This window comes from Rhea americana, unplaced genomic scaffold (genome assembly GCF_003343005.1).
Source record: "Rhea americana isolate MKP2758 unplaced genomic scaffold, rheAme1 scaffold_399, whole genome shotgun sequence".
Taxonomy (NCBI): Eukaryota; Metazoa; Chordata; class Aves; order Rheiformes; family Rheidae; genus Rhea; species Rhea americana.
Genome location: NW_028186533.1, coordinates 241,383 through 256,057, shown reverse-complemented (window position 1 = coordinate 256,057; position 14,675 = coordinate 241,383). Strand labels below are relative to the sequence as shown.

General features: G+C 51.9%; 1 protein-coding gene across 9 annotated transcripts in view; it reads left to right on the top strand.

Moving 5' to 3' along the window:
- Window positions 1-13,911, top strand: part of HDAC7 (histone deacetylase 7) — a 120,662-nt gene extending 106,751 nt beyond the window's left edge. For 8 of the 9 annotated variants that reach the window (XM_085313861.1, XM_085313864.1, XM_085313859.1 and 5 more), the window contains 12 exons: window positions 65-185; window positions 679-728; window positions 2,100-2,207; window positions 2,693-2,748; window positions 3,050-3,137; window positions 3,390-3,509; window positions 4,448-4,545; window positions 5,203-5,321; window positions 5,552-5,685; window positions 6,089-6,173; window positions 6,506-6,644; window positions 7,344-13,911. In XM_085313861.1, coding sequence (XP_085169987.1) covers window positions 65-185; window positions 679-728; window positions 2,100-2,207; window positions 2,693-2,748; window positions 3,050-3,137; window positions 3,390-3,509; window positions 4,448-4,545; window positions 5,203-5,321; window positions 5,552-5,685; window positions 6,089-6,173; window positions 6,506-6,644; window positions 7,344-7,389 — 1,164 coding nt within the window. In that variant the 3' untranslated portion in view covers window positions 7,390-13,911. Of the gene's footprint in view, window positions 1-64; window positions 186-678; window positions 729-2,099; window positions 2,208-2,692; window positions 2,749-3,049; window positions 3,138-3,389; window positions 3,510-4,447; window positions 4,546-5,202; window positions 5,322-5,551; window positions 5,686-6,088; window positions 6,174-6,505; window positions 6,673-7,343 lie in introns of all 9 variants that reach the window. The other variant, XM_085313860.1, reaches the window with a different exon arrangement.
- The last annotated feature ends 764 nt before the right edge of the window (window positions 13,912-14,675 follow it).

The window sequence follows — 14,675 nt, the reverse complement described above, 5'->3', positions numbered from 1 at the left end:
GTGGATGGGAGAGCCCACATCTCCCCTCCTTGAGCAGCTTGTTCACAGCTCCTGTCTGCTGCAGTGTCTGCGGGGACGCAAGGCCACCTTGGAAGAGCTGCAGTGCGTGCATACCGAGCGCCACGTGTTCCTCTACGGCACCAATCCCCTCAACCGCCTTAAACTGGACAACGGGAAGCTAGCAGGTAAGTCCAGCCACGTCCATAGTCCTTCCCGGGGAGCTTAGCACCTATGCGCTTGCTGCCAGGCCCTGCTCTCCCGGATGCCCTGATCCTCAGCACCACAGCAGGTTCAGCCAGATCAGGGTACCCTGAGCCTCAGCCAAGGCTCTGTCCCTGCTGCCCAGTGTCAAGGAAGGAAGTAGCACTCCCTCCAAATGGCACTGCCCTGCCACCAGCAGCCCTGCCTTCCTGGGCTCTGGAAACAGTGCTCTTCCTTCAGGTGTCAGTGCAYTCACCTTGAACCTTCCTTGACTGCCCCACACATTCACACCAGCTTTCAGAGCATCCTCAGCCTTGGGGATTGCAGCCAGGCAGCTGTCCACATCTCCCRTGGAYGCTGTTCATAATTATGGCCAAGCAGCCCRGTCAAACTTACCTCCTTGGTACCTRTGTGCTCTGTCCCTGAACATCCCTAYTTCCTCCTCTCCAAAGCCCTCACTGTCCTCTTTCTCCTCAGGGATCCTGTCACAGCGGATGTTTGTCATGCTGCCCTGTGGAGGAGTGGGGGTAAGTGCTTGTTCTTTACCCTGGCCAATTTTGGACAAGTTTTTTCCTTTGTCCTGTCCACACTGAGGACTRTTCGTGAGTCTGAGTGTAGAATGAGCTCCCCAAGCCTCTGGGCTGCTCTCAGCTCCCTTCAGCTCTTATTTGTGTGCTATCTGAGGGAGCTCAGAGACCTGGAAATGACCTGGGGGTTGAGGCAGCCTCTGTCCCTCCCCTCTCTGCAGGGAGAACTGGCTCCACCAAGGCCCAGGCAGTGCCAGCCTGCATGGGAAGGTGTCACTGGCCTACCAAGGYCAGGTGTTCTCAGGCAGGAGCACTCCATCCTTGGGCACTCCATCCTCTCCTTACTGTAGGGGATGCAGTAACCAAAAGCCCCTTAAAGCCATTCCTAAGAGCCCAAGGAGTCAGCAGGGAGTAAACTTGGGTGGCAGATGGGAGCCCTGCCCTTTGCACTGGGTCCAGTGTCCCAGCAGTGATGGTGGGACATCCAGAGGGATCCACAAGCTGTGGTCTCCATTGGGGGAGGGGAACAGTGTCATGGAGATAGCAGGCTGACACTTCTTTCCAGACACTTCTGTTGCCTCTCCTTTCACAGCTTGCTGCCCTGGTTTCTCTCCATTCATTGCATTCTCCTCTCTTCCTCTCTCTCCCTCTGTCTCTGTCGTTCTCTCTCTCTTTCAGGAAGGGTCTCACTCCATGCCTTCTTGCTGCCTCTTCTGGTTCTTCTCCTCCCCTTGCCCTTGCTGCTGGGCGCCAGCTCTTCTCAGCCCCGTTTGCATCCATTTTTCCTGCTCTGCCTCCCCCTCCCTGCCCTCCTCTCGCCCGTGCCCTGAAGGCAGAGGGGGGGGGGCTGGATCTACCCCTCTCAGTGGGCAGAGGGGAGCCTTTGAGTTGCACACATGGAGTTGATCAGAAGAGACTTGAGTTTTCCGGCTCTGGCTCGGCCCTTGACGTGATCCTGATCAAACCAAGATGTTTGGTTAAACAATAAAATAAGATAAAAAAGGTAACTAGTGTTTTCTCAGTCACTCCTTCCAGCCCCTGGGTGCAGGGTGAGATATTCTGCRCAAAGCCTGTGGAGAGCCCCCACCACGCTGCTTGGCTGGGGGCTCAGGCTGGCCAAACAGCACATATGGCTGGTAGAGGAGCTGCTGGCCTGACCAGCAGCACCAAGGAGCTGACATGGGAGCCTGCCTGATTGCATGCAAGGTAGTCTGGCTCCATGGTGCCTGGCACTTCTGGCTGCGCGGGGCATAAGTCCCTGGCACCAAGCAGAGAGCAGGGCGCCTAGCAGAGTGCACGGGTCCCCAGRCCAAGACCTCCCCCATCGATGCCCTATCCCCATCTCTGTCTGACTGATCCACTTGCTTCCAGGTGGACAGTGATACCATCTGGAACGAACTGCATTCCTCCAACGCTGCCCGCTGGGCCGCAGGCAGCGTCACCGAGCTGGCCTTCAAGGTGGCCACCAGGGAACTTAAGGTAGGATGGCAACACATGGCAGCCCAGAGCTGTATATAACCCCATGGCAGGGTGAGAAGGGAGCTGTCACTGCCTGGGGGTTTTGGACGTTTGCTGCAGTAGGGTGTTTCATCTCTAAGCCTCTCAGTCTCTTGGTGACAAGTTCGGCAGCAGTGGGGACATCTGGCATTCCTTTGTATTTGATTGTAGGGAAGATCTCTGTCAAAGGACAGATTTGACAGCTGAACTACCTGCACAAAGGTTTCTGGGGGGTCAAATACCAGCCTAAGTGGTCCCATCATCCCAGGGGATAAGTTTTTCCTCTCCTTGGCTGGCACTGAGTGCTTCTACCCCTGCACTGCTCTGGTCTTGATACCAAGCTGTGCCCATGGGTAGCCAGGACACAGGCTCTTGTCTGTGCAGAAGGATTGGCCAGCACTGGGGTGGATGGGTGCACGAAACTGGGAGCAGTGGCTCTGATCACCTTCCATTTGTTTTGTCTTCAGAACGGCTTTGCTGTGGTGCGTCCCCCTGGACATCATGCAGATCCTTCCACCGCCATGTAAGGCCAGGCTGCCTCTCGGCCTCCCCTCCCCAACCTGCAGTGCTTTGGGCTGGTGCGTGGGAAGCACCGAACATCAGGTCCCTGTAGACACTCTGTCGGAGCTGGTTACACAGCACAAGGGGTCCTTGGCTTGAAATTACCAATTRCTCCCAGACTAAACCCTCCCAGGACCCATCCATATCCAGACCTGGGGGGAAGGGAAGGGAGAACCCATCCTTTGGGGACCTGACAAGCCAGAGCGCAAAGRTGCTCAGTAAGGGCCCCAGAGCATTGACCAACTCCAACTACCTCTTTGCAGGGGATTTTGCTTCTTTAACTCGGTGGCCATTGCTGCCAGGCAGCTGCAGCAGAAAGGGAAACTCAGCAAGATTCTCATTGTGGATTGGGTAAGTCATCTCTCTCCTTCAGCATGTCCTGGCTCTTCCCCTGCCATAGCTGTCCCCAGGAGCTGGCATCTGCAGTTCCTCTCCGTGCTATTTCTGGAGCTAGATCAGAGAGCACGAAAACCTTATCCTTCAGGGAGCACGGCCCCTTGGCTTGGAGCAGGGAGGGATCCARTTGTTTTTTGCTCCATTAGGCTATTGGGCCACCCTAGAGGCTAAATGAAGACTACTCTCCCAACATCTCTCTCCCTCTAGGATGTTCACCAYGGCAACGGGACACAGCAGATCTTCTACAGAGACCCTGATGTTCTCTACATCTCTTTGCACCGTCATGATGATGGGAACTTCTTCCCTGGTAGTGGAGCTGCCGATGAGGTAAAAAGCAAAGCTGAGTAGGACACAAGCTCTTCCCCAGGGACAACAGTGTTGGTGATGAGGGCAATGGCAGGGAGAACAGGGCAAGGTTGTGCCAGGTTTGATCAGTGGGTAGTTTTGTGTCGGTACCTTGCAGACTCCTTTCCCATTCATGCCTGAACCTGCTTGGTTCACCTAGCTGCCTGGAGAGCCACTTTGGAGACTTGGACACAGTATATATTCCTGTGCTGGGATTAAAAGTCTGGGCTTTAAAAATACCCAAACATTGCAAACACTGTTTTAATTCCCCCTGAAGATGGTCAGATTCAGCTAGATAATCCTTGCTTTAGTGCTGGGGACAGTCATGTGAGTGGAAGGTTGGACTGGTGACCTCCAGGTGTCCCTTGCCACCAATATCAACATCAGTCTATGGTCTCCCCAGAGGCTGAGGGATCCTCACTGCTTTGRCTCCTTGCAGGAAAAGGGCTCCTTATCCCAGAGGGTGGGACAAGGTAAAGCATGGAGCTGCCTGTTCCTTGCTGACATTTAGGAGAATGGAGAGGGTGTCAGGACCCCTTAAGGGATGTGGAGTGGATCCTGTTTTAGTCTGCTTCTTGTAGACTCCTTTCCACAGCCACAGAATCCTCTTGCACTTCGTCCCAGTCTGCAGCCAACAGCACAATGACTGATGGCTACAGTGCTCTGTGAAATGTCAGGAAAACACCACAGCTTCTGGTATTCTTCAGAAAACTCCTTACAGCCAGACTGTTCCTAGAGCCAGGATTTGTCATCCAGGCAGATGCTGGCGGCAGCCCATGGCTCTGATACAGACCAGGGGGTCTGGAACACCCAACCCTGCCTCCCTCAAGCCTGACAGTAATGGAGCCCGGTCAAAGAACAGCCCCGTCATCATTGCAAGCCGCATCCAGGCCTTCACTGCTGTTCTTGATCTCTTACAGGTTGGCGCTGGCCCTGGTGAGGGATTTAATGTCAACATAGCGTGGACTGGAGGACTCGACCCCCCCATGGGTGACCCCGAGTATTTGGCAGCTTTYAGGTACTGTTGCTTTCATTTCTGCTCCTCTTCTCTTTCTCTGGGTCTCAGAATGAGCCAGAGGCTTTGATGCTGCTCTGAACTCTCAGTATGGGAGTAGCAGTTCAGAACTGGGGGCTGAAAGTCCAAGATGCCACCCSTAAACTGCTTTGCAGGGGACAAGGCATGTCAATGAGGCCCTAAGCATGGCTGGGGGCAGCCTGCACGCACACGCTTCCTTGGCACCCCATCTCCCCCTGGTTGAGAAGGGGATGACAGGACAGAAATGAAAAGCAGGTGTGTTTTGCAGAACCCATGAGCCATGGGCTCCCCAACTCTTAGAGACACCCACCACTTCTGAGGTCCTTGAGGAGAGTTGAGGCATTGCAGAACTGTTGTAATTCTTACTATATCCATCACATTTGTTTGTATATTGTTCCCTAGCACTCTGCCCTCTCCCTTTGCCATTGGTCTCATCCWGTACCCGTAAAAGTGAGCAAAAGCCTTGCTTTCTGGAGAAGCTGGGTTAAGCTGCACTAGCTGGGGAACTGTTGGTCTCAGAGCTGTTGTTCTTGGCTTGCTGCCCACCTTTGGGGTCCCCAGCTGGTGGCTGCTCCAGGTGCAGAGAAAAGGCTCTGGAGTCCAGTACTTAGCACCTCTTACTTTTTCTTCCCCCCACAGGACAGTGGTGATGCCAATTGCACATGAATTTTCCCCTGATGTGGTGCTGGTGTCGGCTGGCTTCGACGCAGCTGATGGCCATCCACCACCACTGGGTGGCTACAAAGTCTCTGCCAAATGTAAGGAGCTGGAAACAACACTGACGGGCCGCTGGATCAAAGCAGGCTGCTCCTGCTGCCGATCCAAGTTGGGGCTGGGGCCACAGCCATTGGGGAGGCACTGCCCCCTGGGTGGCAGTTCTCCATGGAGCAGGCAAAACTCTTTGGGTATTACTGGCATGACATCAAAGGCCACAGCCCCAACGTCCTTGGCAGGAGGCTAACGACCACCCCTTCGCCTTCCTCTCCAGGCTTTGGCTACATGACGAAACAGCTGATGAGTCTGGCTGGGGGAGCCATAGTCCTCGCGCTAGAAGGTGGCCATGACCTTACAGCCATCTGCGATGCATCTGAGGCCTGTGTGTCAGCCTTGCTGGGCAACGAGGTGAGAGCTTGAGAGTCAGTGAGACCCAGGGGGGCTACATCCTCACAGTGGAGTTGGGAGGCAGCCTGCACTCCCCATCCTCCAATCAGGAGCTGATGGATTTCCTGCRTCTCCCTCTCCAGCCAAAAGGAGCTGGGCAGACCTGTAGAGAYAAAGGTCCCACTGAGCAGTTTTGGCACAGGCTGAGCAGCAGGTGAAGCATCAGCTTCAGACTGCTGCTGCAGTGGGCAGAGTTTGGAGCTTTGAGCTTCAGCTCTGCTCTGTTGTGATCAACCGCTWCGCACTTGCTCAGCTTGACTTAACGCTGCTGACCACAGGCTATGACTGTTGCAGCTGTGCCTGTAGCTGCAAGCCCTGTGCACAGCTCAMTCCCTCTGATGCCCCATTTCTCTTCCTTCGGCAGCTGGATCCTCTCCCAGAAGAAAGTATGAGGCAGAAACCAAATCCCAATGCTGTGCGCTCCTTGGAAACCGTGATCCAGGTCCAGAGTGAGTGTCCCAGGGCCAGAGCTCGGGCAGGAAGATTAGTTTGTGTAAAAGATCATAGCATTAACATTTCTTCCTACTCCAGTTAACCCTGTTCCCAGTGTACATTGTCCCAGTGCATGTGGTACACACACAGCCCAACCATCCTCGGTAAGGCTGTCACATGCCTGATCTGCTCCCTAAAAACCCCAGTGGAGCCCTTCATCTCCCTCTTCTCTGGAGAAAGTTTTTGCCCCATAGAAGGGTGGTGCACTCACTGCAAGGGGAGCTGCCCAAAGAAGGGAAACATGGGACACTCCCGTCCCAGCAACTCCTGATCCTTTCTTGTCCTCCAGGTAAATATTGGGTTGCTGTGCAGCGCTTTGCCTCCAAGCTGGGATGCTCCTTCCTGGAGGCGCAGCACCACGAAGCAGAAGAGGTGGAGACCGTCACAGCCTTGGCCTCCCTCTCAGTGGCCGTGATGGTGGAGAAGAGGTGATGCCCTCAATCAGTCCTGGGAAGGGTGGGTGCCCCTCACTCCCTGTGTGCATGGCCCTGAGCCTTGGTAGCAAGAAGATAGCAGTAAAGACAGGCCATGTCCCACAGCCAGATGAGGTGCTGAGGACTGTGCTGGCTTTAAACAGGTCTTGGGGTACAGGAAACAGAAATTACAGCTGTTATCCTTACCCAGAGCTCTGATCCTGTAATCCTTACATCTCATGACAGATTTGGCCCCCGAGTTCAGCACCAGTGGGTGGTGGGGTGAGGTCCTACACCTACATAGCCAGGACCTGATTTGCTTCTAGGTGATCCAGTGCTGGGCTCGTCACTCTTCCCTGGGGGCTTCCCAGTGCCATGAGACCAACTGTGGGAGGTTGGAACACTTTGTGGAGATAGTCCTCAAACCCAACCAAACAAGAYGAAAACCAAACCAAATCTTTTCTTCCCATCACTTGCTTACAGCAGAGTCCCCATCTGCCCACCACCTTGTTTCATTTTTGCCGGGGCTCAGCTAGGATCCACATGGATCTCCGGACTGAGAAGCATCAAGGAGGAGGGAGGCTGTTGTGTAGCCCCAGGCACAGAAGTCAGATATAACAGAAAGCCCCTGGTTTGCTGGGAGGGATGAGTTGTGCTGCACTGCCGGGGAGCAGATATCCTCCTCCTCTCATGTGCCTTATTTCTCCATTGCAGGACACAGGATGAGCCGATGGAGGAAGAGGAACCCATGAACCAGTGATGAGCGGTGACGTTCTCTGCTCCCCTGCTTCCAGGAAGTGGCTGGACTCTTCTGAGCCTGGCATTCCCTCTTCACTCCTGGCTTCCTGTTTGACACGTCATCCTCACTTCCTGCGTCACAGTCCTGAAATGGCCTGGACCTTTGGCTCCCACCTCTGCATGTCGCCCAGAAAGGATGCTCCTATGCCCACCTGGAAGACATCCTCCTGCTTGGGACCAGCGGAAAACCACAAACTCCCTTGGCATGGCACAGCCTTGCAAACCTCGATCGTGCCTGCCATCAGTCCCCAACCTTCAGGATCTGAAATCCTTCTGGGGACATATGTGAGAGGCCTCCACWCCTCTGGCTGTGGTGGCAGCCAGATGCAGAACTACCCTTCTCCYGGGATCTTCCTCACCCTTGGGGAAGGGGATGGGTATGGGGATGGATGTTGTGGCTGTGCTGCAGATGGTGAGAGCCACCTTCAGGACTGCACCCAGAGCTCCTCTCCGGCCAGCCAAAGATCCCTCTGAGAACAGCCCTGTGCTTTGCTCCAGAAGGGAAGGCTCTCTGTGTCTCCTCCTGAAGGCTTGCCAGCCTTCTCCAAGGTGCTCCCCTTCCTCTCCCATAGGGCATGAGGTGGGAGCAAGTGTGGCAGTGACATGGGATAAGAGCCTCGTTCTGCACAAGAAGGGTTTGGAAAGCAATGGATGATGCGCAAATCACCTTGCAGTGAGGAAGATCAAGGGCTAGAGTGTCCGCAGTGCCCAGGATTGCACCCATGGGACATCCTAACCACTAACCAGAGTATGAACCCTCTGGTGCTGGGGCTCTGATTTGCACTATATACATATGACATGTGCTAATGTGAACCTTACGTACTCTTCTTTCCATGGGAATTTTGGGAACAAACACCTCTTCATGTGGACGATAACAAGGTGCCTTGAGCCCTTTCAGCAATCCAACCGTCTGCTGACCTGAGGATCTGTATCAATGTAAACCCCTGTGATCTGTAAAAGCAGGGGCAGCCCAGCTGTCTTCCAATGACCCACCTGGAGAGGGTGGCACCTGGTGCCTACTCTCCCTATGGCTGCATGCCCCAGTCCAGCCCCTGCACCCTACCGGGCTCCTCATCTCATTTGACCCCAGCCCAGCTGGGATCAGATCAAATCACATCATCTTCTGCTTGGCACTTATCTCCCCTAGGGATGTCTAAAGCCCCAGCAATACAGTGCTTGTCCCTGTCTAGACTGTCTCAGGGTGACAGAGACAGGGTCAACCCCCCGCCCCTCCCCTAAGTGGATGTGTCTATCTGGTTTTGCCCTTTCCCTATTTCATASTGTAGGGGGGCATCATCCACCTCCTGGCACTTGGCCCTGACAACCTGGTCYTTCCCTGTGTCTTCCCTTGCCCTGTGGGTTGGACTGGGCAGAGGAGCCAGCCCACAAACTCTGATCCTGTGCTCTGCAAGGACAAAGCACTGCTCAGGTTCTGAGCATCATGCTGCTGTGTTGCAGCGGGGATTGGGGATAGCAGGAGGGAGCAAGCGGCTTGGGGACGGCACAGTGGGAGCAAGACCTCACTGGGCTTTGGAAGAGGAGATGGACAGGGCAACGAGGTCTGACCGAGCTCTGGAGGCTGGCCAGGCTTTGTCTGCAGGCACAAGGRGGAGAAATTTTGTAAAAAAGTAACAAAGGAAAAAAATATTGGAAGAATAAACATTTCTTTGTCTGAAACTGCCCGTAGCTGGGGTCTAGCAGTGCCAGTCAGTGGCACAGATGTTTGGGGACATGCTTGGTTCCTTGTAGCTAGGGGGCACACAGGAACATCATTCTGGCCCCAGAGCAGGACTGCCCATACCACCCTACTTACTTACTACTATTGGCAACCCTGATGCCCTCTCTTTTGCTTCCTGGGCTCAGGTACCTGTGCTCTTCCCTRCAACATTCAGGGTTTATGCACATGCATCCCTGTTCACTGTGCCTCACACACCTTTGTGGCAGGTCTTCTCTAAACCAGGCTGAAGCGTGTGTTTTCTACCGGCGTTGCTGTCTGYACAGGTTGTTTCTCCCTCCTTGAAGCACACAGCTGTACAGGCATGCCAGGAAGACAGTGTGTSGCCAAGTGCCACCAGTAACTCCCTTTCCCAACCTTGTACCTGAAAGCCTCCAGAGTCTGATGAAAGGATGCCCTGATCCAAGGATGGGCATCCTCCAGAGCAGCCCCTTGCTGTGCACAAGGAGGACGGAGGAGAGGGCATCGCATCACAGCAGGGCAGGTTGGGTAGAAGAGGGTTAAAGAGCAYCCCAAAACCCCTCTCTCCATCTTCTCTGGCACCTGATGTCTTCACAGCTGATGTCCCTCAATGCTGTGGCTCTGCCACGCTGTCCTGTCCCATTGCCTCTCMGATGGCCAGGGAGCTGTGGGGAGGTAAGAATGACCTGCTGCTTCTTCAGCCTTTGGGCACTTGGGCATTTCTAGTGTTATTGACACAAGGGTAGTGCTAACACCCCTTTTATTAGCAGCCACTTCCCCACATACCCAGTCCCACCAGCTGACCTGAGCACTCCAARCCACAGCTCCACTAATGCTTCACCAAGCTGCACACTCTGCTCTTTAGCTTCAGTTTCCCTTTCCTGAAATTTCCATTTCCTGCTCAGCAGCTACCTCATCCCTGTTTATTCCAGGGGTTCCCAGCTGGACTCATACCACAGAAGACACATCTCAGAGCAAAGCAGGCTGCAAACACTRGTTACCTACATGCACTAGTGGGTTACAGCCCACAGTGACCTGGCATTCAGAAGGGGGCACAGGTGACCCACAGTGAGTTTCTGCAAGAATTTTTTCCATGTGGCCCCRTGAATCCCTAAGTCAACCAGAAGAAAGCCAAAGTGCAAAATTCAAGGAGTGTTTTTACCTTAGTTTCACCAGGAAAATGCAATTGTGTGAGTTTAACTATGAAACCAGTACTACCTTAAAGCAGAGGGAAATGCCACAAATGGTCTCTTTGCTCACTTTTACAATATTTAGCCTTTTATTTAACATTTTCATGGCTTCTCTGCATCTACCAAGGCTTGAAACCAAAGGGGAAAAAAAAACCCTGTGATTAATTTCATGAATTCACGTGCTCTAGGTGACCCTGCTTAAGCAGGGGAGTTGGACTAGGTGATCTCCAGAGGTCTCTTCCAATCTCAACCATTCTGTGATTCTGTGAGATTCAAGAGCTGGATCTTTACAGACACCATCCAGGCAGGTCTGGCTAAAAGGACCCTGCAAGACCTTCATGAGCTTCACCTAGCTCGAAGGTCCTGGGCYTGAGTGGGTAGCAGTAAAGCCATTCAGCTTGCACACCCCATTTATGGAGGGCTGATACTGTTACTCCAAATTGAAGTCAAAATGCTAAGCAGCCTCTCTGGATTGCTCTCTCCTATTGCATTGTCTTCACTGTGGCCGACAGAAGAAGATAGCCTAGCAGAGGACTATGTGCTAAATGACTCATGCTAAGCAATGATAAATCTGCCAACCACATTCAATTGTTTGTGGTTTCAAACTCTTTGCTGCAAAGACAGGGCCAAATAATGAGGTAAAATGCGGGCATTTGTGCAAGCTGTTGGCATCTGTCCAGCYTTCCTGGGTAAGCTAAGCCTGGGGAAAACCCCTGTGGAGCCATCTCCTCTGGGTCTGAACTGACTAGTAGGTGACAGGCTCCCTGCCTATCCTCTACTGTCTCATCAGAGGGGTTAGTCAGCACTCACCCTCATTTGAGCCTTTTAAGGACCACTGTGGTGATCAAAAATGAATTACAACATGGCCAGCTGGTTTCCCTAAAGCCAAACCCATGTCTTAGTGTYGTCAGGCTTACAGACGAGTCTGGAGGCAGAAACCCCAAAGTTAGCACATTTTTCTTTAGCAGGCGTCATATTCTTTCTTGAACAAAATCCCCCTCCCCCAGGGGCATTTCTCAACATCCTCAGCCGCTCCCCGAATACCCCTTTCAGAGATGTCCTCCAAGTCCCRTGCAGAAGCTGGAGAAGGCAGTGGGAGGCTGTGGCTGGAAGTTGTGCCATGGTAGTGCAGCTCTGCAGGTGCTGAAGCCCAGGTCTGCTGGAGTCAGATGGCTGGGTGCATTGGTACTTGGATGCTCCTACCTCTCTCTTCCTGGTTAGGATGGAGGGAGCTCACTCGCTGAGTTCAGACTTGCCTAATTTTAATGACTGAATTTGAGGCAGAAGAGTGCCAACATGAGGTCTGACACTGGAGCACCCACCAGATATCTCTGGCTCTAAGGGGCTATTGACCTCCATTCAGACACGTCATACAACCATTCTCATTGCTGCATCCATGAGTCCGAGACAAGCCCACTCTTGCCTGTTCTATGTGAACAAAGAATGACACACTGAGACCTCCAGAATGGGCACAAAGTACCACAAAATTCATTCGCACTTTCCTCTGGGATGAGTAAGTTTGTTGGGGTGGAAAAAACCCATGTGAAGATGTGGCAGTGAGCTAAGCACAGAGGTAACAGTCCTTAGCCTAACACTGTGCTGGGGTGGCCATCCTGAGGGGATGGGATTTGTTGGGAGTTTATTTCCCCACCAAACTTCTGCAAGATCTACCACTGGATTCATCACCCCACCCTCGAAAAGCACCCTGCCCAGCACCCAGCCACCCACACTGGAGAGCGGCTGGTGGGGGTGCCTGGCGGCTCCATCCGCCAAAGAGTAGAGCCACCTGGAGTGCAAGAAGCAGCACCATAAACACAGGATGCATTTGTGGAAAATCTTTGCTACTCTTTCCTCTGCCGTTTACTGTTTGTACCCTGGTTTGGTTTGCATGGTGATAATTGCAGTCGTAGCACTCCATGCCACCCCTCCACCCCACAGCTTTGGGTGCTAGCTTGCCCTTTTCACATGCAGTGTCAGTCAGTATCTTATCCCTCAGCCTCACAAGCTCAATCCACCTGTAGCTTAGATCAGTATTTCACTTAGATCAACTGACTCCTGGCTAAAAACCTCATCTACCAATGTTTCAGTAGGAGGAGCTTCTCCTGACTCTTCCCCACCACAGAGTACATCCAGGGTAGAGATGGGGCTGAGCAACCCTGTAGTTAACAGTGTCAAAAGCTTAGCTCCTTTTATGACTGCTTTGAAAATGATGTTTGCATCTCACCTCCAAGGAGTTTCTGGCAGGTTCCTACTTCTGCTGTAGTTGAATATATTCCTTTACTGGGCAGGGGGGGTGGAGAGGTTGTGAAACTCGAACATATTAACCTGAAAAATCTTTTGTTGTCCTCCCTTATCCTGGTTTGCCATGGGATTGCCCAGTGATATGGATGTGACTTCCACTTTGGTGAGAATATTCCTTTTTTGCCTTCTGCTAGCTTCTTTTGCCTTGTATTTAGCCACACAAGTTGCCTGTGACTTTTCCAAGTCTTTTTTTGATWCTGTTTGTTGAATCAGGAGCTGTTCTCTTACCTGCCCAGAGGCGCGGTGGGGACATCACTGGTCCCTTCTACTTTCTCTTCCTATTTCCATATTCTTTCCTGATTTCTAGAAATGTGGTGTTTGCATGATGCCCATCAGGTGTATGCTGGTCATGGGTGGGTGGCAAGACTACTCATCTCGCRGCATGACTCTCCATCTCATCCAGCATGACCACCTGGTAGGTAGGGCRCTCCCTAAGGTGCTAATCGTTGCCCCAGTAATTCGTACAGGAGGCCTCATTGCACTGAGAGTGGCCACAAGCATCCCTCTCCTAAGGGTGCATGTGGATCACGCGGCTGAGATGACAGTGGGCACATGCAGCAGCCCTGCCCTGACCTGAGGACATGACGAGTCAGATGGGCTCCTGGGCACAGAGCCTGAGTCAACATCTGAGTGGGAACATAGAGCTGCTTTCAACACCATGAAGATCTTAAGGAGGAGACCACAGACCCATCTCTAAATTGGTCCCTCTGTGCTCTAAATACTGTCTTTTCTTCCCACTTTCAGTTTCTTCAGCAACAACAAATATTAGAATGATTGTGTGCATTAAAAAAACCCAAGATCTTGGTTAAAATTWTCATTCTTTCTTTAGGGATGACGTTTCTGTCATTTTGAGATAATTTAATATAGTGATTTAAAAACAAAATCTCAACAAAGTGTTACTTTTGAAATAATTTTTAGAAGATATTTTACCTTTTTTATATAAGGGTTGGAAGCCTGAAGCTCCACTTAGGAAAGAGGTATTCTCCTTTATTTTTCAAGTGTATTTTATTTTTGAAAGAAAATTTATATTTCTAAAAGTGGTTTCATTTTTCATTTGTAAAATAGTTCCTTAAACATGGTTAACAAAGCCATCCATGGCGTATTTTTAAGGGAATTTTTATTTTTTTAAGAGCATTTAGATCTTTTTAAAGACTGCTGTCAGCTCCCTTGAGCAGGGTATCCACTCATGTTGTACATAAAAACTAAAGATTTTGTAGAAAAATGTAGTTTCAGTCTTACTGTAGAGCTTGTTGTTGGATTCTCTGGTGTGTAATAAAAGCGTGAACACTAACTGAAACTCTTCTTGGTGTTGAGTCACTCATAACACTTATCTCCCACATGGGTTATTCTAGGTTGAACTCTTACTGCAGCCTTCACTTACATTTTTTTTCTCTCTCACTTTCTCCTGTAATGAGTAAATATACCTGATTCTCTTTGGCTGGTTTCAATAAAAATGGCCAWGTGCCAGCATTCGTGGGAGGGCACTGGGGTGGGCACACATCCATGCCCACTTTCTGCTCACGAAACTAGCATTTCCTTAGCAAACAGACTTAATCTTGGCAAATGCACCCAGGACTTTAAGGCAGCTGTCAGGGAAGTCAGACAACCCTCTATTATCGCCATACAGTCACACTAGCTCATGAGGAATRGTGCAGAGGGGTCTTGGGAGTGCAGAGCCCACAAGAGCTTCAGCTTGTGCACAGATGTCTCTTTGCCCCGTGAAGAGCCGCAGTGCCTCCACACGCAATGGGACCATGAGGTTCATTGCAAGGTAATTCCCCGCGTTCACGTCCCAGTTAGAGCTGCACTAGTGCAAACCTCYCCTGAAGATGGATGGCAATCGAGTTGAAGCAGGGTTTCCTGTAGTTTGCCCACCTTTGCTCGCATTCATGGACAAAACTGCTTCCAAGCCATCTATGAGCTGATGTGAAGCCAGCCCATGGCTCTGTGTCAGAGGAACTGAAAAATGCCCCTACCCCAGCATCCCTCAGGGTAGGGACTGAGATGAGAAACACAGCATCACATCTCCAGAAATGAGATTAAAGGCAGCTCCTTCCACTG